At 48.2% G+C, this 26,991-nt stretch overlaps 2 protein-coding genes across 5 annotated transcripts in view; one reads left to right on the forward strand and one right to left on the reverse strand.

Moving 5' to 3' along the window:
* The window catches only part of tmem169b (transmembrane protein 169b), a 52,804-nt gene extending 44,796 nt beyond the window's left edge, over positions 1 to 8,008 (reverse strand). For 2 of the 3 annotated variants that reach the window (XM_070875118.1, XM_070875116.1), the window contains exon 1: positions 7,928 to 8,008. The gene's annotated coding sequence lies outside the window, so the exon portion shown is untranslated. The remainder of the gene's footprint in view (positions 1 to 7,927) is intronic. The other variant, XM_070875117.1, reaches the window with a different exon arrangement.
* Positions 8,009 to 8,500: 492 nt separating this feature from the next.
* Positions 8,501 to 26,991, forward strand: part of xrcc5 (X-ray repair complementing defective repair in Chinese hamster cells 5) — a 187,115-nt gene continuing 168,624 nt past the window's right edge. Inside the window, exons 1-3 of one of the 2 annotated variants that reach the window (XM_070874236.1) lie at positions 8,501 to 8,543; positions 12,390 to 12,503; positions 25,646 to 25,829. In XM_070874236.1, the coding sequence (XP_070730337.1) occupies positions 8,526 to 8,543; positions 12,390 to 12,503; positions 25,646 to 25,829 (316 nt within the window). In that variant the 5' untranslated portion in view covers positions 8,501 to 8,525. Of the gene's footprint in view, positions 8,544 to 12,389; positions 12,504 to 25,645; positions 25,830 to 26,991 lie in introns of those variants that run through there. The other variant, XM_070874237.1, reaches the window with a different exon arrangement.

Genomic DNA, 26,991 nt, shown 5'->3' on the forward strand with positions numbered 1-26,991 from the left:
GGGACCACAACTGTTTACAATATACATAGATGACCTGGAAGAGGGGACAGAGTGTTCTGTAACAAAATTTGCAGATGACACAAAGATTAGTGGGAAAGTGAGTTGTGTAGAGGACGCAGAAAGGCTGCAAAGAGATTTGGATAGGTTAAGCGAATGGGCTAAGGTTTGGCAGATGGAATACAATGTCGGAAAGTGTGAAGTCATCCACCTTGGGAAAAAAAACAGTAAAAGGGAATATTATTTGAATGGAGAGAAATTACAACATGCTGCGGTGCAGAGGGACCTGGGACATGAATCCCAAAAAGTTAGTTTGCAGGTGCAGCAGGTAATCAGGAATGTTGGCCTTCATTGCGAGAGGGATGGAGTACAAAAGCAGGGAGGTCCTTCTGCAACTGTATAGGGTATTGGTGAGACCGCACCTGGAGTACTGCGTGCAGTTTTGGTCACCTTACTTAAGGAAGAATGTACTGGCTTTGGAGGGGGTACAGAGACGATTCACGAGGCTGATTCCGGAGATGAGGGGGTTACCTTATGATGATAGATTGAGTAGACTGGGTCTTTACTCGTTGGAGTTCAGAAGGATGAGGGGTGATCTTATAGAAACATTTAAAATAATGAAAGGGATAGACAAGATAGAGGCAGAGAGGTTGTTTCCACTGGTCGGGGAGATTCGAACTAGGGGGCACAGCCTCAAAATACAGGGGAGCCAATTTAAAACCGAGTTGAGAAGAAATTTCTTCTCCCAGAGGGTTGTGAATCTGTGGAATTCTCTGCCCAAGGAAGCAGTTGAGGCTAGCTCATTGAATGTATTCAAATCACAGACAGATAGATTTTTAACCAATAAGGGAATTAAGGGTTACGGGGAGCGGGCAGGTAAGTGGAGCTGAGTCCACGGCCAGATCAGCCATGATCTTGTTGAATGGCGGAGCAGGCTCGAGGGGCTAGATGGCCTACTCCTGTTCCTAATTCTTATGTTCTTATGTAACAGGATCAACCATGTTATATCTGCCCCGTTCAAACCAGCATCCAATGGTCAGGCAGAGAAAGCAGTGCAAACCATCAAGCAAGGCTTGAAGAGGGTAATTGAAGGCTCACTGCAGACTCGCCTATCCCGAGTCCTGCTTAGCTACCGCACGAGACCCCACTCACTCACTGGGATTCTATCTGCTGAACTGCTCCTGAAAAGGGCACTTAAGACAAGGCTCTCGTTCGTTCATCCTGATCTACATGAACAGGTAGAGAGCAGGCGGCTTCAACAAAGTGCATATCATGATAGCGCAAATGTGTCACATGAAATTTTAAATCAATTATCCTGTATTTGTATTGAATTCTGGACAAGGTCCCAAGTGGCTTCCGGGCACTATTGTGGCCAAACAGGGAAGCAGGGTGTTTCGGGTCAAACGTTCAAATGGACTCATTCACCGGAAACACTTGGACCAAATCAAACTCAGATTCACGGACTATCCTGAGCAACCCACTTTGGACCCTACCTTCTTGATCCCCCAACATACACACCAGTGGCAACCGACACCACGGTTGGCCACGAAGCAGAATCCACCATCCGCAGCAGCCCAGCAGGACCCAACACACCAGGCAGCCCAGCAAGGCCAGCTGCACAGCAGCCCAGTGAGGGCCCAACAAACGACTCACCAAAACCAGCATTTGCACCGAGATGATCAACCAGGGAAAGGCCCCAGATCGACTCACATTGTAGTTACACTGTTGACTTTGGGGGTGGGGGGAGAAAAAGTGTTATATATGTAAACTTGTATATACCTTGTACAGCCACCAGAGGGCTCATCCCCTGGAGTCCCAAGGGATCCCACAATCCCTTGGAGCGCAGGTACTTAAGGAGGCCTCACAGGTTGGAGAGGCACTCTGGAGACCTGCAATAAAAGACTATGGTCACACTTTACTTTGAGCTCACAGTATCCAGTCAGGCTTTCTTCATACATAACAATTAATATCGATTGTAAATAGCTGAGGCTCCAGTACTGATGCTTGCAGCACCCCACTAATTACCACCTGCCAACTTGAAAAAGACCCGTTTATTCCTACTCTCTTTTCTGTCCGGTAGCCAAACCTCTATCCATGCTAATACATCACCTCCAATCCCATGAGCCCTAATCTTGTGTAATAACCTTTTCTGTGGCACCTTATCAATTGCCTTTTGGAAATCCAAGTCTACTACATCCACTGGTTCCCCTTTATCTACCCTGAGAGTTATATCCTCAAAAAACTCTAATAAATTTGTCAAATACGATTTCCCTTTCATAAAACCATGTTGACTCTGCCTAATGATGTTATGATTTTCAAAGTGCCAGGATACCACTTCCTTAACAATGGATTCCAGCATTTTCCCGACAACTGATCTCAGGCTAACTGGCCTGTAGTTAGTTCCCTGTTTTCTCTCTCCCTTTTTTCTTGAATCGCGGTGTTATTTTCTATCTTCCAATCCGCTGGGACTGTTCTAGAATCTAGGGAATTTTGAAAGATCAAATTCCTCTCCCCATTTTGGAACAGTGGTGTAACATTTGTAATCCTCCACTCCTCTGTACCAAATGACATCCAAGGAGGATTGAAAGATTGCTGCCAAAGACTCCATTACTGCCCTCAGCAACCTTCTCTCTAATTTTTCTACCCCCTCCTCTTTTAATATGGCAATGGCAGCATCCTCTTCTTCAGTGAGGACCAATGCAAAATATTCATTTAGTACCTTAGCCATGCCCTCTGCCTCCACAACATTATCTCCTTTTTTGTCCCTAATCGGCCTTTTTCTCGGCATATGTTTATGAAAGATACTTTGGTTCCCTTTTAGGTTATCTGCTAATCTATTCTCAGACTCTCTTTGTCCCTTATTTCCTTTTTCAGTTCTCCTCTGTATTTTTTGTGTTCAGCCTGGTTCTCTACTGAATTATGAACCTGACATTTATCATAAGCTTTTTTCTGTTTCATTGTAATCTCTAGGATACTTAAAGGGTTGACGATGGATAAACAATGGCAAACATTTAAAGATCACATGGATGAACTTCAGCAATTGTACATCCCTGTCTGGAGTAAAAATAAAACGAGGAAGGTGGCTCAACCATGGCTAACAAGGGAAATTAAGGATAATGTTAAAGCCAAGGAAGAGGCGTATAATTTGGCTAGAAAAAGCAACAAACCTGAGGACTGGGAGAAATTTAGAATTCAACAGAGGAGGACAAAGGGTTTAATTAGGAGGGGAAAATAGAGTACGAGAGGAAGCTGCCGGGAACATAAAAACTGACTGCAAAAGCTTCTATTGATATGTGAAGAGAAAAAGATTAGTGAAGACAGACATAGGTCCCTTGCAGTAGGATTCAGGTGAATTTATAATGGGGAATAAAGAAATGGCAGACCAATTGAACAAATACTTTGGATCTGTCTTCACAAAGGAAGACACAATAACCTTCCAATTGTACTAGGGGACAGTAGGTCTCGTGAGAAGGAGGTACTGAAGGATATCCGTATTCGGCGGGAAATTGTGTTCGGGAAATTGATGGGATTGAAGGCCGATAAATCTCCGGGGCCTGATAAGTCTGCATCCCAGAGTACTTAAGGAAGTAGCCCTAGAAATAGTGGATGCATTGGTGATCATTTTCCAACAGTCTATTGACTCTGGATCAGTTCCTATGGACTGGAGGGTAGCTAATGTAACACCACTTTTTAAAAAAGGAGGGAGAGAGAAAACGGGTAATTATAGACCGGTTAGCCTGACATCGGTAGTGGGGAAAATATTGGAATCAATCATTATGAAATAGCAGCGCATTTGGAAAGCAGTGACAGGATCGGACCAAGTCAGCATGGATTTATGAAAGGGAAATCATGCTTGACAAATCTTCTGGAATTTTTTGAGGATGTAACCAGCAGAGTGGACAAGGGAGAACCTGTGAATGTGGTGTATTTGGACTTCCAAGAGGCTTTTGACAAGGTCCCGCACAAGAGATTGGTGTGCAAAATCAAAGCGCATGGTATTGGGAGTAATGTACTGACGTGGATAGAGAACTGGTTGGCAGACAGGAAGCAGAGATTCGGGATAAACGGGTCCTTTTCAGAATGGCAGGCAGTGACTAGTGGAGTGCCGCAGGGCTCGGTGCTGGGACCCAGCTCTTTACAATATACATTAACGATTTAGATGAAGGAATTGAGTGTAATATCTCCAAGTTTGCGGATGACACTAAACTGGGTGGCGGTGTGAGCTGTGAGGAGGACGCTAAGAGGCTGCAGGGTGACTTGGTCAGGTTAGGTGAGTGGACAAATGCATGGCAGATGCAGTATAATGTGGATAAATGTGAGGTTATCCATTTTGGGGGCAAAAACACAAAGGCAGAATATTATCTGGATGGCGGTAAATTAGGGAAAGGGGAGGTGCAACGAGACCTGGGTGTCATGGTTCATCAGTCACTGAAAGTGGGCATGCAGGTACAGCAGGTGGTGAAGAAGGCAAATGGTATGTTGGCCTTCATAGAAACATAGAAAATAGGTGCAGGTGCAGGCCATTCAGCCCTTCTAGCATGCACCGCCATTCAACGAGTTCATGGCTGAAAATGAAACTTCAGTACCCCCTTCCTGCTTTCTCGCCATAACCCTTGATCACCCGAGTAGTAAGGACTTCATCTAACTCCCTTTTGAATATATTTAGTGAATTGGCCTCAACTACTTTCTGTGGTAGAGAATTCCACAGGTTCACCACTCTCTGGGTGAAGAAGTTTCTCCTCATCTCGGTCCTAAATGGCTTACCCCTTATCCTTAGACTGTGACCCCTGGTTCTGGACTTCCCCAACATTGGGAACATTCTTCCTGCATCTAACCTGTCTAAACCCGTCAGAATTTTAAACATTTCTATGAGGTCCCCTCTCATTCTTCTGAACTCCAGTGAATACAAGCCCAGTTGATCCAGTCTTTCTTGATAGGTCAGTCCCACCATCCCGGGAATCAGTCTGGTGAATCTTCGCTGCACTCCCTCAATAGCAAGAATGTCCTTCCTCAAGTTATGAGACCAAAACTGTACACAATACTCCAGGTGTGGCCTCATCAAGGCCCTGTACAACTGTAGCTAGGGGATTTGAGTATAGGAGCAGGGAGGTCTTACTGCAGTTGTACAAGGCTTTAGTGAGGCCTCACCTGGAATACTGTGTTCAGTTTTGGTCTCCTAATCTGAGGAAGGACGTTCTTGCTATTGAGGGAGTGCAGCGAAGGTTCACCAGACTGATTCCAGGGATGGCTGGACTGTCATCTGAGGAGAGACTGGATCAACTGGGCCTGTATTCACTGGAGTTTAGAAGGATGAGAGGGGATCTCATAGAAACATATAAGATTCTGACGGGACTGGACAGGTTAGATGTGGGAAGAACGTTCCCGATGTTCGGGAAGTCCAGAACCAGGGGACACAGTCTTAGGAAAAGGGGTAGGCCATTTAGGACTCAGATGAGGGGAAACTTCTTCACTCATTGAGTTGTGAACCTGTGGAATTCCCTGTCGCAGAGAGTTGTTTGATGCCAGTTCATTGGATATATTCAAGAGGGAGTTAGATATGGCCTTTACGGCTCAAGGGATCAAGGGGTATGGAGAGAAAGCAGGAAAGGGGTACTGAGGTGAATGATCAGTCATGATCTTATTGAATGGCGGTGCAGGCTTGAATGGCCTACTCCTGCTCCTATTTTCTATGTTTCTATACCTTTCATCTTCGAGGGAGCTCCAGCTTTGGACCTCCTTCCTTTCCCCCTTATGGAAGTGTGTGTGGTCTGTATCCAAACTATTTACTCTTTGAAGACCTCTCATTTCTCATTTATTGTTATACCTGCCAATCCACTTGGGGCCAGATCTGTTTTCAACTGCCAAAAATTAGCCCTCCTCCATTTGAGTATCTTCACCTTTGACTGTTCCTTGTCCTTTTCCATAACAACTTTAACCTTACTGATATTGTGATCACTGTCGCCCCAAATGCTCCCCCACTGAAACATGCCCCATTTCATTCCCAGAACCAGGTCCGCCATGGCGTCTTTCTTCATTGGGCTGGAAACTGATCAAGAATACAAGTTAGAAAACCGGGAAAAATAAAGTTCAAAGTCCCCCAAAAAATGGACCCAAGATTGACTGTTATGTACATAAATGCACAAAGCATTCAAAACAAAAGGAGTTAACATTAACAACCATTGAGAGAAATGCCTTCTCTCAGAGGGAGCCGGGACATTGAATACAGAGACAGAGATAGAGATAGAGGCAGAGTTTCTCAGGGGCAGGGGATCAGGGGCAGGGGCAGGGAATCAGCGGCAGGGGCAGGGGATCAGGGGATCAGGGGCAGGGGCAGGGGATCAGGGGATCAGGGGATCAGGGGCAGGGGCAGGGAATCAGCGGCAGGGGCAGGGGATCAGGGGATCAGGGGATCAGGGGCAGGGGCAGGGAATCAGCGGCAGGGGCAGGGGATCAGAGGATCAGGGGCAGGGGATCAGCGGCAGGGGCAGGGGATCAGGGGTAGGGGATCAGGGGTAGGGGATCAGCGGCAGGGGCAGGGGATCAGGGGTAGGGGATCAGGGGATAAGGGGTAGGGGATCAGGGGATCAGGGGTAGGGGATCAGGGGTAGGGGCAGGGGATCAGCGGCAGGGGCAGGGGGCAGGGGCAGGGGAGCAGGGGCTCAGGGGGGCAGGGGCTCAGGGGCAGGTGCTCAGGGGCTCAGGGGCAGGGGATCAGGGAATCAGCGGCAGGGGCAGGGGATCAGGGGATCAGGGGCATGGGATCAGCGGCAGGGGCAGGGGATCAGGGGATCAGGGGATCAGGGGCAGGGGATCAGCGGCAGGGGCAGGGGATCAGGGGTAGGGGATCAGGGGATCAGGGGCAGGGGATCAGCGGCAGGGGATCAGCGGCAGGGGATCAGGGGCAGGGGATCAGCGGCAGGGGCAGGGGATCAGGGGTAGGGGATCAGGGGTAGGGGATCAGGGGATCAGGGGTAGGGGCAGGGGCAGGGGGCAGGGGCAGGGGAGCAGGGGCAGGGGCTCAGGGGGGCAGGGGCTCAGGGGCAGGTGCTCAGGGGCTCAGGGGCAGGGGCAGGGGATCAGGGGATCAGGGGCAGGGGATCAGGGGATCAGGGGCAGGGGATCAGCGGCAGGGGCAGGGGATCAGGGGTAGGGGATCAGGGGATAAGGGGTAGGGGATCAAGGGATCAGGGGTAGGGGATCAGGGTAGGGGCAGGGGATCAGCGGCAGGGGCAGGGGGCAGGGGAGCAGGGGCAGGGGCTCAGGGGGGCAGGGGCTCAGGGGCAGGTGCTCAGGGGCTCAGGGGGGCAGGGGCAGGGGCAGGGGATCAGGGAATCAGCGGCAGGGGTAGGGGATCAGGGGTAGGGGCAGGGGATCAGCGGCAGGGGCAGGGGGCAGGGGCAGGGGAGCAGGGGCAGGGGCTCAGGGGGGCAGGGGCTCAGGGGCAGGTGCTCAGGGGCAGGGGCAGGGGATCAGGGGATCAGGGGCAGGGGATCAGCGGCAGGGGCAGGGGATCAGGGGTAGGTGCTCAGGGGCAGGGGCAGGGGTAGGGGAGCAGGGGTAGGTGCTCAGGGGATCAGGGGGGCAGGGGCAGGGGGGCAGGGGGCGGCGGGGAAGGGGAGGGAGCCCGGGATGGTATTAAATGGCGGAGCAGGCTCGAGGCCTCCTGCTCCTGGTGCTGACGAGAGGCCGGCCTGGTTTTGGACAGGCCGGGGAAGTGGCTGAGTGTTTGGGGAGAGGATGGGATGTCCCAGGCAGTGACACCGGGCCAGGGGGAGGGAGGGGCTGGGACAGGGGCAGGCCCACACTGGGGGCTCCACCATCTGCCCAGGCCCCAGGCCCCGGTCCCTCACACCCGGACTCCCGCCGGGCCCCTCACTCCCCGCTCCCCAGCCCGGCAACACCCGCGGGCCCTCCCCGGGCCCCGCTGTACCTTGCCCTGGGACGCTCGCTCCATGGCCGTGGCACCTTCCGGGAGAAACCTCAGTTCCGGGGCGGGTGGGCGGCGGCGTTCCCGCAGTGAGGTGTGGGCCCGCGGCCTCTCCTGTACAAAGATGGCGGGGGCCCATTCCCGCAGTGAGGGGTGGGCCCGCGGCGCCTCCTGTACAAAGATGGCGGGGGACCATTCCCGCAGTGAGGGGTGGGCCCGCGGCGCCTCCTGTACAAAGATGGCGGGGGACCATTCCCGCAGTGAGGGGTGGGCCCGCGGCGCCTCCTGTACAAAGATGGCGGGGGCCCATTCCCGCAGTGAGGGGTGGGCCCGCGGCGCCTCCTGTACAAAGATGGCGGTGGCCCATTCCCGCAGTGAGGGTGGGCCCGCGGCGCCTCCTGTACAAAGATGGCGGGGGACCATTCCCGCAGTGAGGGGTGGGCCCGCGGCCTCTCCTGTACAAAGATGGCGGGGGACCATTCCCGCAGTGAGGGGTGGGCCCGCGGCGCCTCCTGTACAAAGATGGCGGGGGACGCACCCACCTGGTCACGTGTTCGCGGCACTCCGGGAAGTGACGTTCGGAGGAAGCGCGGCAGTGGTGATGGCGCGAGCGGCGAAGGTAATTTAAAACTTACTGAAATAATGGCCGGCACTCCCTCAGTACTGCCCCTCCGACAGTGCGGTACCCCCTCAGTACTGCCCCTCCGACAGTGCGGCACTCTCTCAGTACTGCCCCTCCGACAGTGCGGCGCTCCCTCAGTACTGCCCCTCCGACAGTGCGGCACTCCCTCAGTACTGCCCCTCCGACAGTGCGGCGCTCCCTCAGTACTGCCCCTCCGACAGTGCGGCACTCCCTCAGTACTGCCCCTCCGACAGTGCGGCACTCCCTCATCATCAGAGTCAGTCCCTCGGAATCGAGGAAGACTTGCTTCCACTCTAAAAGTAAGTTCTCAGGTGACTGAACAGTCCAATACGAGAACCACAGTCCCTGTCACAGGTGGGACAGACAGTGGTTGAGGGAAGGGGTGGGTGGGACAGGTTTGCCGCACGCTCCTTCCGCTGCCTGCGCTTGGTTTCTGCATGCTCTCGGCGATGAGACTCGAGGTGCTCAGCGCCCTCCCAGATGCACTTCCTCCACTTAGGGCGGTCTTTGGCCAGGGACTCCCAGGTGTCAGTGGGGATGTTGCACTTTATCAGGGAGGCTGTGAGGGTGGTCCCTGTAACGTTTCCTCTGCCCACCTGGGGCTCACTTGCCGTGTAGGAGTTCCGAGTAGAGCGCTTGCTTTGGGAGTCTGGAAGGGGTATGGAGAGAAAGCAGGAAAGGGGTACTGAGGGAATGATCAGCCATGATCTTATTGAATGGTGGTGCAGGCTCAAAGGGCCGAATGGCCTACTCCTGCACCTATTTTCCATGTCTCGTGTCTGACATGCGGACGATGTGGCCCGCCCAGCGGAGCTGATCGAGTGTGGTCAGTACTTCGATGCTGGGGATGTTGGCCTGGTCGAGGACACTGATGTTGGTGCGTCTGTCCTCCCAGGGGATTTGCAGGATCTTGCGGAGACATCGTTGGTGGTATTTCTCCAGCGACTTGAGGTGTCTACTGTACATGGTCCATGCCTCAGATCCATACAGGAGGGCGGGTATTACTACAGCCCTGTAGACCATGAGTTTGGTGGTAGATTTGAGGGCCTGGTCTTCAAACACTCTTTTCCTCAGGCGGCCGAAGGCTGCGCTGGCGCACTGGAGGCGGTGTTGAATCTTGTCGTCAATGTCTGTTCTTGTTGATAAGAGGCTCCCGAGGTATGGGAAATGGTCCATGTTGTCCAGGGCCGCGCCGTGGATCTTGATGACTGGGAGGCAGTGCTGTGCGGCGAGGACAGGCTGGTGGAGGACCTTTGTCTTACGGATGTTTAGTGTAAGGCCCATGCTTTCTTACGCCTCAGTAAACACGTTGATTATGACTTGGAGATCAGCCTCTGTATGTGCGCAGATGCAGGCGTTGTCTGCGTACTGTAGCTCAACGACAGAGGTTGGGATGACCTTGGACCTGGCCTGGAGGCAGCGTGGGTTAAACAGCTTCCCACTGGTTCTGTCGTTTAGTTCCACTCCAGCGGGGAGCTTATTGACTGTGAGGTGGAGCATGGCGGCGAGGGAGATTGAGAAGAGGGTTGGGGCGATGACGCAGCTCTGTTGACCCCGGTCCGACGTGGATTGGGTCTGTGATGGATCCGTTGGGAAGGATCACGGCCTGCATGTCATCGTAGAGCAGGCAGAGGATGGTGGTGAACTTTTGGGGGCGTCCGAAACGGAGGAGGACGCTCCATAGACCCTCGCGGTTGACAGTGTCAAAGACCTTTGTAAGGTCAAAGAAGGCCATGTGTAAGGGCTGGTGCTGTTCCCGGCATTTTTCCTGCAGCTGTCACGCTGTAAAAACCATGTCTGTTGTGCCCCGTAGGGGATGAAATCCGCACTGAGACTCCGGGGAGGAGCTCCTCGGCCACAGGGAGAAGACAGTTGAGGAGAACTCTTAACGACAGCTTTCCCAGTGGTTGATAGCAAGAAGATTCCTCTGTAGTTGCCACAGTCGGATTTGTCCTCTTTTTTTTTTTAAAGATGGTTACGATCACTGCATCTCTGAGATCTCCCGGCATGCTCTCCTCCCTCCAGGTGAGAGAGATGACGTCGTGTATTCGTGCCAATAGTGCCTCTCCGCCATACTTTAGCGCCTCAGCGGGGATTCCATCCGCTCCCATAGCCTTGTTGTTCTTAAGCTGTCTTACAGCTTTTTTTACATCATGCAGTGTTGGGGTTTCACTGAGGTGGTGGTGGGTAGCATGCTGCGGGATGGAGTCGAGAACACTCGAGTCAAAGGCAGAGTCTCGATTCAGGAGATCTTCGAAGTGCTCCTTCCAGCGGGCCCTGACTGCCTCGGTGTCCTTGATGAGCTTTTCCCCATTCTTGGCCAGCAGTGGGGTGGGTCCTTGGGTGTTTGGACCATAGGTGGCCTCGACTGCGATGAAGAGGGAGTGCTGCACTGTCGGAGGCGCTCCCTCAGTACTGCCCCTCCGACAGTGCAGCACTCCCTCAGTACTGCCCCTCCGACAGTGCGGCGTTCCCTCAGTACTGCCCCTCCGACAGTGCGGCGCTCCCTCAGTACTGCCCCTCCGACAGTGCGGCACTCCCTCAGTACTGACCATATGACTGCCTTTATACAGCTCTTGTCATGTGGAAAATATCCAAAGGCACGTACAGAGGGGGATTGAAAAAAGGGAATAAAAGGATTGACACAAACATAATAGTTGAAAGGTGACCTAAAACTTGATTGATATTATGGCTTTTGAGAAGGCTTTAAAGCTGGTGAGAAATGGAGAGACCTTGTTTAGGAAGAGATTCATAGATGTCGCACAAGGGATTGGGTAGGGGAGGTTGTCGAGAGAGTGAATTCTTCCAGGGGTGTTGAGGCCAATTGTAATTTCTTGCTGCTCCCCAACTGAGATCTGGTTTAGCACAAATCTGGCATCAAATTTGCCACCTTCCTATTCTCTATGGCCCAGAACTCCATACGGACCCGGGAAGGCATCGTAAAAGCTGGAGCTTGACCGATCCTCCGCATCTCGTCAGCCAAGACATTCGCACAGGCAAGATTGCGGTATTTACCCATATCTTGTCCAGCGGATGTCCTGAAAACTCTTGCGCCTGATAAAAGCAGGCGCATAACCTAGTGTTACAGGCATAAGAATTTTAATAAAATACACACAAACATTAGAAAAATGTAAAAAAAAAAACACATTTTATTGTTAAAAACCCTCTCCACTACAATAAGTTTATTTTAAACCATAATTTTAAAAAACTTTTAAAAATCGGGAATTTTTTTTTATAATACATAAATAACTTTAATTTAAATTAATGTTAAATATGTGGTGTATTTTTTCTATTTTTATTTGTGTTTGGGGGGGGGAGTTTCTCAATCATAATAATGGGAACGCCAACTTAGAGTTCCCATTATTATGAATGAGAATATACTTTACCTGATTGGCTGCCCAGAACCATGTGACTGCAGCTCCAGCCCTGCGCACGTCCTGACGTGCACACGCTGCGATGCGCAGTCAGTGGCAGCCTCAGGACCGGGATCGCTCGTGGGCACAGAAGGTTTCGGTAGGTGCGCATCTTTTTAAACTTTCTAGGCCTATATCTTATCACCTAGCAGAAATTCTGTTTATTCACTGAGTGATGGGGACTGGATTGAGACAGCACTGGCTCACGTGCCTACAGGTTATAAAATAAGATGAGAAATGTTTGTACAGGATTAAGGGATCGAAAAGAATAAGCTCACAAAATCAGTAGAAGCTGACTATCAGGGTTCGATCGTATTCTGGTTGTTTAACTGTGGTGCTGATGCTGTTGTTGCTGTTTAGTTTTGTTACTGTAGCTGACAGCAATGTTATTGTGTTTGTGTTCCCGCAGAGTGCCATTGTCCTGTGCTGGGATGTGGGCCATACAACAAGCAACTCACCTCCAGGGGAGGACACTGCATTTGACCAAGCAAAGAAAGTAGCGCTGATGTTTGTTCAACGTCAGGTAACCAATATACTCTCATCTGTGTACAATTTTTCCACTTTTCCTGAAAGTGCTGACATAAGGTGAGGTAAAGTTACGAGAGCACTCCCATTATTCCTTACCTGAATGCTTGCATAGCAAACTTGTCACAAGCTGTGTCTTGTTGGAAATGCTAGTGATAAGCTTGTTAATGTTTCTCTGACAGGAATGAAAGTTATAGAATGGCAGAACATCGAAGGAGGCCATTGGGCCCATTGTACCTGTGCTGGCTCTTTCAAAGAGCTATCCAATTGGTCTCACTCCCCGGCTCGTTCCCCATAGCCCTACAGGTTTTAGCTTCAACTATTTCTCCAATTCCCTTCTGAAAGTTACTATTGAATCTGTTAGCCTCAGCTCGTGGGGAAAAATTGAAGGCGAAATACTCTGTTAGGTTTAGTCTTTAGAGACCACCCTGGGATGATTAACATGTGGGAGACCGTCTGGGCATTAGTTTGGTAAAGAAAGACTTGGATTTATATAGCACCTTTCACGACCACCGGACGTCTCAAAGCGCTTTACAGCCAATGAAGTACTTTTGAAGTGTAGTCACTGTTGTAAGGTAGACAAATTACCGTTGTCGATAATTTGATTGTTAGTGCCAGATTTCAGGTGGGTTAAATTTTCAAGAATGATGGATGTTTTAGGGAAGGTTAAGGTTCTTATGTTCTTAAGGTTAATTTGCAAATTCTGTTAGACGCCAATAAGGACATAAGAAAGAGGAGCAGGAGTCGGCCACACGGACCTTCGAGCCTGCTCTGCCATTCAATAAGATCATGGCTGATCTGATCTTGGCCTCAACTCCACATTCCTGCCTGTTCACCATAACCCTCGACCCCTATAGTTCAAGAATCTGTCTATCACAGCCTTGAATATATTCAATGACCCAGCCTCCACAACTTCTATTAAGACCCTAGGATGCATAAAAGGTTACTGCACAAGATAAAAGTTCACGGGGTTGCGGGTAATATATTAGCATGGATAGAGGATTGGCTAACTAACAGAAAACAGAGAGTCGGGATAAATGGGTCATTTTTCCGGTTAGCAAACAGTAACTAGTGGGGTGCCACAGGGATCGGTGCTGGGGCCTCAACTATTTACAATCTATATTAATGACTTGGATGAAAGGACCGAGTGTAATGTAACCAAGTTTGCTGATGATACAAAGATGGATGGGAAAGCAAATTGTGAGGAGGACACAAAAAATCTGCAAAGGGATATAGACAGGCTAAGTGGGTAAAAATTTGGCAGATGGAGTATAATGTGGGAAAATGTGAGGTTATCCACTTTGGCAGAAAAAATAGAAAAGCAAATTATAATTTAAATGGAGAAAAACTGCAAAGTGCTGCAGTACAGAGGGACCTGTGAGTCCTTGTGCATGAAACACAAAAAGTTAGTATGCAGGTACATCAACTGTACAGGGTATTGGTGAGACCACACCTAGAGTACTGCGTACAATTTTGGTCTCTGTATTTCAGAAAGGATATACTTGCATTGGAGGCTGTTCAGAGAAGGTTCACTCAGTTGCTTCCGGAGATGAGGGGGTTGACTTATGAAGATACGTTGAGTCGATTGAGCCTATACACATTGGAGTTCAGAAGAATGAGAGGTGATCTAATCGAAACATGTAAGATAATGAGGGGGTCAACAAGGTGGATGCAGAGAGGATATTTCCACTCATAGGGGAAACTAAAACCTAGGGGACATAGTCTCAGAATAAGGGGCCGCCCATCTAAAACTGAGATGAAGAGGAATTTCTTCTCTGAGGGTTGTAAATCTATAGAATTCTCTGCCCCAGAGAACTGTGGAGGCTGTGTCACTGAATATATTTAAGGTGGCGATAGACAGATTTTTGAGCGATAAGGGAATAAAGGGTTATGGGGAGCGGGCAGGGAAGTGGAGCTGAGCCCATGATCAGATCAGCCATGATCTTATTGAATGGTGGAGCAGGCTCGAGGGGCTAGATGGCCTACTCCCGCTCCTATTTCTTATGCCATCAGGTCTAGGGGACATGTCAACCTTTAGTCCCATTAGTTTGCCTAGTACTTTTTCTGTGGTGATAATTGTTTTAATTTCCTCCCTTCCTTTTGCCCCTTGATTTTCTACCATAATTGGGATGCTTTGGAGTCTTCTACTGTGAATATTTGTTGAAAGTCTCTGAAAGGTTCATCAACAAATTAATCACAAAAGTAGTCTTTTACCAGGTATGTAAAGACAACAACTGTTACGAGAGTAGGAGCAAATGAAGTTAACTTAGAATATCAAGACGAGAAATGCAAAAAGGAGTGTGGATAGATGCAATTGTGATGAGGTCTTTTTCATTTATCTCAAGTCTTTTATATTAAAAAAGAATGCATTCTCAGGCTGTGGGTGTTGCCCTTGAGAAGGTGGTGAACCGTGTGGTGAAGGTGCTCCCACAATGCTGTTACTCAGGATATTGACCCAGAGACGATGAAGGAACAGCAATATATTTCCAAGTCAGGGTGTTGTGTGACTTGGAGCTGATGGTGTTCCCATGCGCCTGCTGCCCTTGTCCATCTAGGTAGTCGAGGTCACGGGTTTGGGAGATGCTGCCGAAGAAGGCTTTGCGAGTTGTTGTGCATCTTGTAGATGGTGCACACTGCAGCCACGGTACACCGGTGGTGGAGGGAGTGAATGTTGAAGGTGGTGGATTGGGTGCCAATCAAGCGGGCTGCTTTTTCCTGGATGGTGTCGAGCTTCTCGAGTGTTGTTGGAGCTGCACTCATCCAGGCAAGTAGAGAGTGTTCCATCACACTCTTTACTTGTGCCTTGTAGGTGGTGGAAAGACTTTGGGGAGTCAGGAGGTGAGACATTCACCGCAGAATACCCAGCCTCTGACCCGCTCTTGTAGCCATGGCATTTATGTGCCTATTCCAGTTGAGTTTCTGTTCAATGATGACCACCAGGATGTTAGTGGGGAACTCAGTGATGGTAATGAAGGGTGTGCTTCAAGTGAAGACGGGACTTAGTCAGAAAGACTGTGCAGCGGTCACTCCTACCAATGCAGTGGTGGACAGATAGTTTGGTGACCAGTAGATTAATGAGGATGACGTTATGTTGGTTTTTCCTTTGTGTTGGTTGTTTCACCAGCTGTCCCAAGCCCAGTTAGGTAGCTGTGTCCTTCAGGACTCGGCCAGCTCAATCAGCGTTGAGACTACCGAACCATTCTTGGTGATGGACATTGAAATGCCCAACCAAGAGAACATTCTGCCCTTTCTACCCTCAGTGCATCCTCCAAGTGGTGTTCAACATGGAGGATACTGATCCAGCACCTGAGGGAGGGCACACGCTTTGCTGCTGCCATGCGGCTGGCTCACCAGCTTTAAATAGGAAACATTTTGAATGGGCTGCACAGCCACATAAAATCACCCCCCAAAAATTAATACGCGCATTGCTTATACCTCCTTCTGGACTCCCATACCAGAGGAAATAGTTTCTCTCCAACTACCTTATCAACTCCTTTAATCATCTTACGAACATAAGCAATAGGAGCAGGAGTAGGCCCCTCTAGCCTGCTCCACCATTTAATAAGATCACAGCTGATCTTCAACCTCAACTCCACTTTCCTGGCTGATATCCCTTGATTTCCCTCAAATCCCAAAATCTATCTCTCCCAGCCTTGAATATACTCAACGATTCAGCATCCACAGCCCTCTGGGATAGAGAATTCCAAAAATTCACAACCAAATGAGCGAATAAATTTCTCCTCATTTCCATCCTAAATGGCTGACACCTTATCCTGAGACTATGGCCCTTGTTCTAGAATCACCAACCAGGGGACTCAGCCTTTCAGTATCTACTCTGTCAAGCCCTCTCAGAATTTTATATGTTTCAATGAGATCACCTCTCATTCTTCTAAACTTCATAGCCCATTCAACACAATCTCTCCTCATCGGACAACCCTCTCATTCCAGGAATCAGTCTGGTGACCCTTTGTTGCACTGCCTCCAAGACATGTATGTCCTTTCTCACATAGAATTATAGAAATTTACAGCATGGGAGGAGGCCATTCGACCCATCGTGTCCCCACCGGCCGACCAAGAGCTACCCAGCCTAATCTCATTTTCCAGCTTTCGGTCCGTAGTCCTGTAGATTACGGCACTTTAAGTGCACATCCAAGTATTTTTTAAATGTGGTGACGGTTTCTGCCTCTACCACTTTTTCAGGCAATGAGTTCCAGACTCCCAAGACTCTCTGAATGAAGACATTTCCTCTTGTATCTCCTCTAAACCTCCCCCCAATTACTTTAAATCTATGCCTCTTGGTTGTTGACCCCTCTGCTAAGGGAAACAGGTCCTTCATATCCACTCTATCCAGGTCCCTAATGATTTTATACACCTCAATCAGGTCTCCCCTTAGCATCCACTGCTCCAAAGAAAACAGACCCAGCATCTCCAATCTTTCCTCATAGCCAAAATTCTCCAGCCCAAGCAACATTCTTGTAAATCTCCTCTGCACCCTTTCCAGTGCAATCACATCTTTCCTGTAATGACCAGAACTACACTCAGTACTCTAGCTGCGGCCTAACCAGTGTTCTCTACAGTTCAAGCATAACCTCCTTGCTCTTGTATTACATGCCTTTACTAATAAAGGCAAGTATTCCATATGCCTTCTTAACCACCTTATCTACCTGACCTGTTACCTTCAGGGATCTGTGGACCTGCACTCCCAGGTCCCCTTGTTCCTCGACACTTTTCAGTGTCGTACCATTTAATGTGCATGCCCTTTCCTTGTTAGACCTCATCAAATGCATTACCTCACACTTATCTGGATTGAATTCCATTTGCCACTGTTCTGCCCACCTGACCAGTTCATTGATATCTTCCTGTAGTCCGCAGCTTTCTTCTTCATTGTCAACCACGCAGGCGATTTTAGTGTCATCTGCAAACTTCTTAATCATACCCGCAACATTCAAGTCCAGGTCATTGATATATACCACAAAAAGCAAGGGACCCAGCACTGAGCCCTGCGGAACCCCACTGGATACAGCCTTCCAGTCACAGAGACATCCATCAACCATTACCGAGGAGAGGCGGGAGTTCGAGGTGTGTGGAGCGGCCTATAAAGGCCCGCGGCAGCGGGAGGCGGCAGCAGAGGGGAGGCAGTGTGGGAGTTCGGGAGCAGCTGATAAAGGCCCAGCCGGTCCCGACTATGTGTGCGGGAAGTGCATCCGTCTCCAGCTCCTGACGCAACACATTGCGACACTGGTGCTGCGGGTGGATTCACTCTGGAGCATGCACGATGCTGAGAATGACATGAATAGCATGTTTAGCAAGTTGGTCTCACTGCAGGTAAAGGTACACAGCCAGAGATAGTAAATGGGTGACCAACAGGAAGAGCAGTGCAGGGGTCCCCTGCAGTCATCCCCCTGCAAAACAGATACACTGTTGAGGGGGATGACTCATCAGGGGAGGGCAACAGCAGCCAAGTTCATGGCACCATGGGTGGCTCTGCTGCACAGGAGGGCAGGAAAAAGAGTGGGAGAGCGATAGCAAGGGGATTCGATTGTAAGGGGAATAGATAGGCGTTTCTGCGGCCCCGACCGAGACTCTAGGATGTATGTTGCCTCCCTGGTGCAAGGGTCAAGGATGTCTCGGAGCGGGTGCAGGACATTCTGAAAAGGGAGGGTCAATAGCCAGTTGTCATGGTGCACATTGGTACCAACGATATAGGTAAAAAATGGGATGAGGTCCAACAAGACGAATTTAGGGAGCTAGGAGCTAAATTAAAAAGTAGGACCTCAAAAGTAGTAATTCTCAGGATTGCTACCAGTGCCACGTGCTAGTCAGAGTAGGAATCGCAGGATAGCCCAGATGAATACGTGGCTTGAGGAGTGGTGCAAAGGGAAGGATTCAAATTCCTGGGACGTTGGAACCGGTTCTGGGGGAGGTGGGACCAGTACAAACCGGATGGTCTGCACCTGGACCGGAACCAATGTCCGAGGGGGAGTGTTTGCTGGTGCTGTTGGGGAGGAGTTAAACTAATATGGCAGGGGGATGGGAACCTATGCACAGAGACAGAGGGAAACAAAATGGAGGCAGAAGCAAAAGATAGAAAGGAGAATAGTAAAAGTGGAGGGCAGAGAAACCCAAGGCAAGAAACAAAAAGGGCCACATTACAACAAAATTCTAAAGGGGCAAAGTGTGTTAAAAAGCCAAGCCTGAAGGCTCTGTGCCTCAATGCGAGGAGTATTCGGAATAAGGTGGACGAATTAACTGCGCAGATAGCAGTTAACGGGAATGATGCAATTGGCATCACGGAGACATGGCTCCAGGGTGACCAAGGCTGGGAACTCAACATCCAGGGGTATTCAACATTTAGGAAGGATAGACGAGAGGAAAAGGAGGCGGGGTGGCGTTGCTGGTTTAAAGAGGAAATGAATGCAATAGTAAGGAAGGACATTAGCCTGGATGATGTGGAATCGGTATGGGTGGAGCTGCGGAATACCAAAGGGCAGAAAAGGCAAGTGAGAGTTGTGTACAGACCACCAAACAGTAGTAGTGAAGTTGGGGACAGCATCAAACAAGAAATAAGTGATGTGTGCAATAAAGGTACAGCAGTTATCATGGGCGACTTTAATCTACATATTGATTGGGCTAACCAAACTGTACCAATGCGGTGGAGGAGGATTTCCTGGAGTGTATTTGGGATGGTTTGCCAGACCAATATGTCGAGGAACCAACTAGAGAGCTGGCCTTCCTAGACTGGGTGATGTGTAATGAGAAAGGACTAATTAGCAATCTTGTTGTGCGAGGCCCCTTGGGGAAGAGTGACCATAATATGGTAGAATTCTTTATTAAGATGGAGAGTGACACAGTTAATTCAGAAACTAGGGTCCTGAACTTAAGGAAAGGTAACTTCGACGGTATGAGGCGTGAATTGGCTAGAATAGACTGGCAAAGGATACCTAAAGGATTGATGGTGGATAAGCAATGGCAAACATTCAAAGATCACATGGATGAACTTCAGCAATTGTACATCCCTGTCTGGAGTAAACATAAAACAGGGAAGGTGGCTCAACCGTGGCTAACAAGGGAAATTAGGGATAGTGTTAAATCCAAGAAAGAGGCATATAAATTGGCTAGAAAAAGCAGCAAACCTGAGGACTGGGAGAAATTTATAATTCAACAGAGGAGGGCTAAGGGTTTAATTAAGAGGGGGAAAATAGAGTATGAGAGGAAGCTTGCAGGGAACATAAAAACTGACTGCAAAAACTTCTATAGATATGTGAAGAGAAAAAGATTATTGAAGACAAATGTAGGTCCCTTGCAGTCGGTTTGAGGTGAATTTATAATGGGGAACAAAGAAATGGCAGACCAATTGAACAAATACTTCGGTTCGGTCTTCACGAAGGAAGACGCAAATAACCTTCCAAATGTGCTGGGGGACTGTGCGTCGAGTGAGAAGGAGGAACTGAAGGATATCTTTATTTGGCGGAAAATTGTGTTCGGGAAATTGATGGGATTGAAGGCCGATAAAACCCCGGGGCCTGATAGTCTGCATCCCAGAGTACTTAAGGAAGTGGCCCTCGAAATAGTTGATGCACTGGTGATCATTTTCCAACAGTCTATCGACTCTGGATCAGATCCTATGGACTGGAGGGTAGCTAATGTAACACCACTTTTCTAAAAAGGAGGGAGAGAGAAAACGGGTAATTATAGACCGGTTAGCCTGACATCAGCAGTGGGGAAAATGTCGGAATCAATCATTAAGGATGAAATAGCAGCACATTTGGAAAGCAGTGACAGGATCTGTCCAAGTCAGCATGGATTTATGAAAGGGAAATCATGCTTGAAGAATCTTCTGGAATTTTTTGAGGATGTAACTAGCAGAGTGGACAAGGGAGAACCAGTGGATGTGGTGTATTTGGACTTTCAAAAGGCTTTTGACAAGGTCCCACACAAGAGATTGGTGTGCAAAATCAAAGCGCATGGTATTGGGGGTAATGTACTGACGTGGATAGAGAACTGGTTGGCAGACAGGAAGCAGAGAGTCGGGATAAATGGGTCCTTTTCAGAATGGCAGGCAGTGATTAGTGGGGTGCCGCAGGGCTCAGTGCAGGGACCCCAGCTCTTTACAATGTACATTAACGATTTGGATGAAGGAATTGAGTGTAATATCTCCAAGTTTGCAGATGACACATAGAAAACATAGACATAGAAAATGGGTGCAGGAGTAGGCCATTCGGCCCTTCGAGCCTGCACTGTCATTCAATGAGTTCATGGCTGAACATGCAACTTCAGTACCCCATTCCTGCTTTCTCGCCATACCCCTTGATTCCCCTTAGGAGTAAGGACTACATCTAACTCCTTTTTGAATATATTTAGTGAATTGGCCTCAACAACTTTCAGTGGTAGAGAATTCCACAGGTTCACCACACTCTGGGTGAAGAAGTTTCTCCTCATTTCGGTCCTAAATGGCTTACTCCTTATCCTTAGACTGTAACCCCTGGTTCTGGACTTCCCCAACATTGGGAACATTCTTCCTGCATCTAACCTGTCTAAACCTGACAGAATTTTAAACGTTTCTATGAGATCCCCTCTCATTCTTCTGAACTCCAGTGAATACAGGCCCAGTTGATCCAGTCTTTCTTGATATGTCAGTCCCGCCATCCCGGGAATCAGTCTGGTGAACCTTCGCTGCACTCGCTCAATCGCAAGAATGTCCTTCCTCAAGTTAGGAGACCAAAACTGTACACAATACTCCAGGTGTGGCCTCACCAAGGCCCTGTACAACTGTAGTAACACCTCCCTGTCCCTGTACTCAAATCCCCTTGCTATGAAGGCCAACATGCCATTTGCTTTCTTAACCACCTGCTGTACCTGCATGCCAACCTTCAATGACTGATGTACCATGACACCCAGGTCTCGTTGCACCTCCCCTTTTCCTAATCTGTCACCATTCAGATAATAGTCTGTTTCTGAATGTTTTTACCACCAAAGTGGATAACCTCACATTTATCCACATTATACTTCATCTGTCATGCATTTGCCCACTCACCTAACCTATCCAAATCATTCTGCAGCCTCATAGCATCCTACTCGCAGCTCACACTGCCATCCAACTGAGTGTCATCCGCAAATTTGGAGATACTACATTTAATCCCCTCGTCTAAATCATTAATGTACAGTGTAAACAGATGGGGCCCCAGCACAGAACCTTGCGGTACCCCACTAGTCACTGCCTGCCATTCTGAAAAGTACCCATTTACTGCTACTCTTTGCTTCCTGTCTGACAACCAGTTCTCAATCCACGTCAGCACACTACCCCCAATCCCATGTGCTTTAACTTTGCACATTAATCTCTTGTGTGGGACCTTGTCGAAAGCCTTCTGAAAGTCCAAATACACCACATCAACTGGTTTTCCCTTGTCCACTCTACTGGAAACATCCTCAAAAAATTCCAGAAGATTTATCAAGCATGATTTCCCTTTCACAAATCCATGCTGACTTGGACCTATCATGTCACCTCTTTTCAAATGCGCTGCTATGACATCCTTAATAATTGATTTCATCATTTTACCCACTACCGATGTCAGGCTGACCAGTCTATAATTCCCTGTTTTCTCTCTCCCTCCTTTTTTAAAAAGTGGGGTTACATTGGCCACCCTCCACTCCATAGGAACTGATCCAGAGTCTATGGAATGTTGGAAAATGACTGTCAATGCATCTGCTATTTCCAAGGCCACCTCCTTAAGTACTCTGGGATGCAGTCCATCAGGCCCTGGGGATTTATCGGCCTTCAATCCCATCAATTTCCCCAACACAATTTCCCGACTAATAAGGATTTCCCTCAGTTCCTCCTTCTTACTAGACCCTCTGACCCTTTTTATATCCGGAAGGTTGTTTGTGTCCTCCTTAGTGAATACCGAACCAAAGTACTTGTACAATTGGTCTGCCATTTCTTTGTTCCCTGTTATGACTTCCCCTGATTCTGACTGCAGGGGACCTACATTTGTCTTTACTAACCTTTTTCTTTTTACATATCTATGGAAATTTTTGCAGTCCGTCTTAATGTTACCTGCAAGCTTCCTCTCGTACTCTATTTTCCCTGCCCTAATCAAACCCTTTGTCCTCCTCTGCTGTGTTCTAAATTTCTCCCAGTCCCCGGGTTCGCTGCTATTTCTGGTCAATTTGTATGCCACTTCCTTGGCTTTAATACTAGCCCTGATTTCCCTTGATAGCCACGGTTGAGCCACCTTCCCTTTTTTATTTTTATGCCAGACAGGGATGTACAATTGTTGTAGTTCATCCATGCGGTCTCTAAATGTCTGCCATTGCCCATCCACAGTCAACCCCTTAAGTATCATTCGCCAATCTATCCTAGCCAATTCACGCCTCATACCTTCAAAGTTACCCTTCTTTAAGTTCTGGACCATGGTCTCTGAATTAACTGTTTCATTCTCCATCCTAATGCAGAATTCCACCATATTATGGTCACTCTTTCCCAAGGGGCCTCGCACAACGAGATTGCTAATTAATCCTCTCTCATTGCACAACACCCAGTCTAAGATGGCCTCCCCCCTAGTTGGTTCCTTGACATATTGGTCTCGAAAGCCATCCCTTATGCACTCTAGGAAATCCTCCTCCACTGTATTGCTTCCAGTTTGGTTAGCCCAATCTATATGCATATTAAAGTCACCCATAATAACTGCTGCACCTTTATTGCATGCACCCCTAATTTCCTGTTTGATGCCCTCCCCAACATCACGACTACTGTTTGGAGGTCTGTACACAACTCCCACTAACGTTTTTTGCCCTTTGGTGACACTAAACTGGATGGCGGTGTGAGCTGTGAGGAGGATGCTTAAAGGCTGCAGGGTGACTTGGACAGGTTTGGTGAGTGGGCAAATGCATGGCAGATGCAGTATAATGTGGATAAATGTGAGGTTATCCATTTTGGGGGCAAAAACACGAAGGCAGAATATTATCTGAATGATGGCAGATTAGGAAAAGGGGAGGTGCAACGAGACCTGGGTGTCATAGTTCATCCGTCATTGAAAGTTGGCATGCAGGTACAGCAGGCGGTGAAGAAGGCAAATGGTATGTTGGCCTTCATAGCTAGGGGATTTAAGTATCGGAACAGGGGGTCTTAGTGAGGCCTCACCTGGAATATTGTGTTCAGTTTTGGTCTCCTAATCTGAGGAAGGATGTTCTTGCTGTTGAGGGAGTGCAGCGAAGGTTCACCAGACTAATTCCAGGGATGGCTGGACTGTCATATGAGGAGAGACTGGATCGACTGGGCCTTTATTCACTGGAGTTTCGAAGGATGAGAGGGGATCTCAAAGAAACGTTTCAGATTCTGACTAGACTGAACAGGTTAGATGTGGGAAGAATGTTCCCGATGTTGGGGAAGTCTCGAACCAGGGGACATAGTGTTAGGGTAATTGGTAGGCCATTTAGGACTGAGATGAGGAGAAACTTCTTCACTCAGAGTTGTTAACCTGTGGAATTCCCTACCGCAGAGAGTTGTTGATGCCAGTTCATTGGATATATTCAAGAGGGAGTTAGGTATTGCCCTGAGGCTAAAGGGATCAAGGTGTATGGAGAGAAAGCAGGAAAGGGGAACTGAGGGAATGATCAGCCATGAATTTATTGAATGGTGTTGCAGGCTCGAAGGGCCGAATGGCCTACTCCTGCACCTATTTTCTATGTTTCTTTGTTTCTATGTTTCCTGCCACTGAGCCATGATAAGGAGACCAAAACGGTACACAGTACTCAAGGTGTGGTCTCACCAAAACCCTGTACAATTGCAGCAAGTCCTCCTTAAACACCTCAATTAGATTACCCCTTAATCTTCTATACTTGGGGGAATACAAACCTAGTCTGTGCAACCTGTCCCCATCATTTAATCCCTTTAGCACCGTTACCATTCTGGTGAATATGTGCCGCACCTCCTCCAAAGCCAATATATGCTTCCTGAGGTATGGTAGCATAGTGGTTATGTTACAGGATTAGTAATCAAATCTCATGAGTTCAAATCCCACCATGGTAGCTGGGGAATTTAAATCCAATTAAATAAATAAATCTGGAATAAAAAGCTAGTATCAGTAACATGAAACTACCGGATTATCATAAAAATCCATCGAGTTCACTAATGTCCTTTAGGGACGGAAATCTGCCGTCCTTACCCGGTCTGGCCTATATGTGTCAGCTGTGGCTCGGTGGGTAGCATACTTGCCTCTGAGTCAGAAGGTTGTGGGTTCAACTCCCACTCCAGGAACCTGAGCACATACATCTAGCTGATGCTCCAGTGCAGTACTGAGGGAGTGCGGCACTGACAGAGGTGCCGTCTTTCAGATGAGACGCTGAATCAAGGCCCCTTCTGCCTCTCTCAGGTGGATGTAAAAGATCCCATGGCACTATTTCGAAGAAGAGCAGGGGAGTTATCCCGGGTGTCCTGGCCAATATTTATCCCTCAATCAACATAACTAAAACAGATTATCTGGTCATTATCACATTGCTGTGTGTGGGAGTTTGTTGTGCACAAGTTGGCTGCCACATTTCCCACATTACAACAGTGACTACACTCCCAAAAGTACTTCATTGGCTGTAAATCACTTTGAGACATCCGGTGGTCATGAAAGGCGCTATATAAATGCAAATCTTTTTAGCTAATTTCCTATCCACACAACGAAGGTCTCATTAATTCCAAGGGCTTTAATTTCACTAAACAGTCTTTGTGTGGTACTTTTATGAAATGCTTTTTGAAAGCCCATATACACAATATCAACTGCATTACTACAAAAGCAAGATATTGCGGATGCTAGAAATCGGAAATAAAAACAGAAAATGCTGGAAATACTCAGCAGGTCAGGCAGCATCTGTGGAAAGAGAAACAGAGTTAACGTTTCAGGTCAATGACTTTTTGTCAGAACTGACAAAAGAGCCCTGACCCTTACAGAACACCATTCACCACATCTTTCCAGACTCAAACTTCTTTTTACCCCAGCAAACCCTTCTCTAACCATTTCTCTATCAACTTGTTTGGATGAATCCCGAGAGATAAGTTGGAAATAGTGGATAAAAAGAGTAAAACCAATATAAGTTGCTGCTCTTCTGCACGATGTGTAGTTTGACCAGTCTTTGTTTGCTTTCTTGACATAGGTGTTTGCTGAGAGTAAAGACGAGATAGCTTTAGTTCTGCTTGGGACTGATGGAACCTCCAACCCCCTTGCGACATCAGACCAGTACCAGAACATTACTGTGCACAGAAACCTGATGATCCCTGACTTCGATCTCCTGGAAGATATTCAGAGCGGCATCAGGGCCAGTGACCATCAAGCTGACTGTATCCTTTGAGCAAGCAGCTGCCTGAGGGTGATAACTGATGAGCACAAAATTACCCAGAGACCTTTCTATTCGTGAGGAACACAGCAGCGTATTACAGACCACCCAATAGTGGAAGGGACATGGAGGGAGAAATATTTAGGCAAATCTATCAAATGAGTAAAATACATCGAATAATAATCAAGGGAGATTTCAACTACTGTGAGGTAGGGAAAAGGGAATGGAGTTTTTACAGTGTGTACAGAACTCCTTTCTTTCCCCAGTACATAAGAAGCCCAACAAGAAGGGAATCATTATTGGATTTAGTAATGGGAAATGACCCATAGCACATACGAAAAGTAAGCACGTGGCAAACCTCAAGTTTCCGTCGGGTAGAATGTGGGACGCCAGCCGGCAGTGCATTGAAGTAGTTAAGTCTAACAAAGGCATGGATGAGGTTTTCAGCAGCAGCTGAACCGAGGCGGGCAATGTTACGGAAGTAGAAATAAGCGGTCTTAGTTATATGTGGCTGGAAGATCATTTCAGGATCAAATATGACTCCAAGGTTGCGAACAGTGTGGTCCAGCCTCAGACAGGTGCTATGGAGAGGGATGGAGTCAGTGGCTAGGGAACGGTGGCGGGCACCAAAGACAATGGCTTCGGTCTTCCCATTATTTAATTGAAGAAGATTTCTGCTCATCCAGTATTGGATGCCGGACAAGCAATCTAACAATTTAGAGACCGTAGAGAGGTAGAGAAGTGGTGGTGAAGTAGAGCTGGGTGTCATAAGAGCATAAGCATAAGAAATAGGAGCAGGAGTAGGCCATTTGGCCCCTCGAGCCTGCTCTGCCATTCAATGAGATCATGGCTGATCTGATCTTGGCCTCAACTCCACTTCCCTGCCGCTCCCCATATCCCTTGACTCCCTTATTGTTGAAAAATCTATCTTCACATGAAATATATTCAATGACTCAGAAGACAGAGTGTAGTGTAACAAAATTTGCAGATGACACAAAGATTTGTGGAAAAGCGGGTTGTGTAGAGGACACAGAAAGGCTGCAAAGAGATTTAGATAGGTTAAGCGAATGGGCTAAGGTTTGACAGATGGAATACAATGTCGGAAAATGTGAGGTCATCCACCTTGGAAAAAAAAACAGTAAAAGGGAATATTATTTGAATGGGGA

Source organism: Pristiophorus japonicus, chromosome 3 (assembly GCF_044704955.1).
Source record: "Pristiophorus japonicus isolate sPriJap1 chromosome 3, sPriJap1.hap1, whole genome shotgun sequence".
Lineage (NCBI taxonomy): Eukaryota > Metazoa > Chordata > Chondrichthyes > Pristiophoridae > Pristiophorus > Pristiophorus japonicus.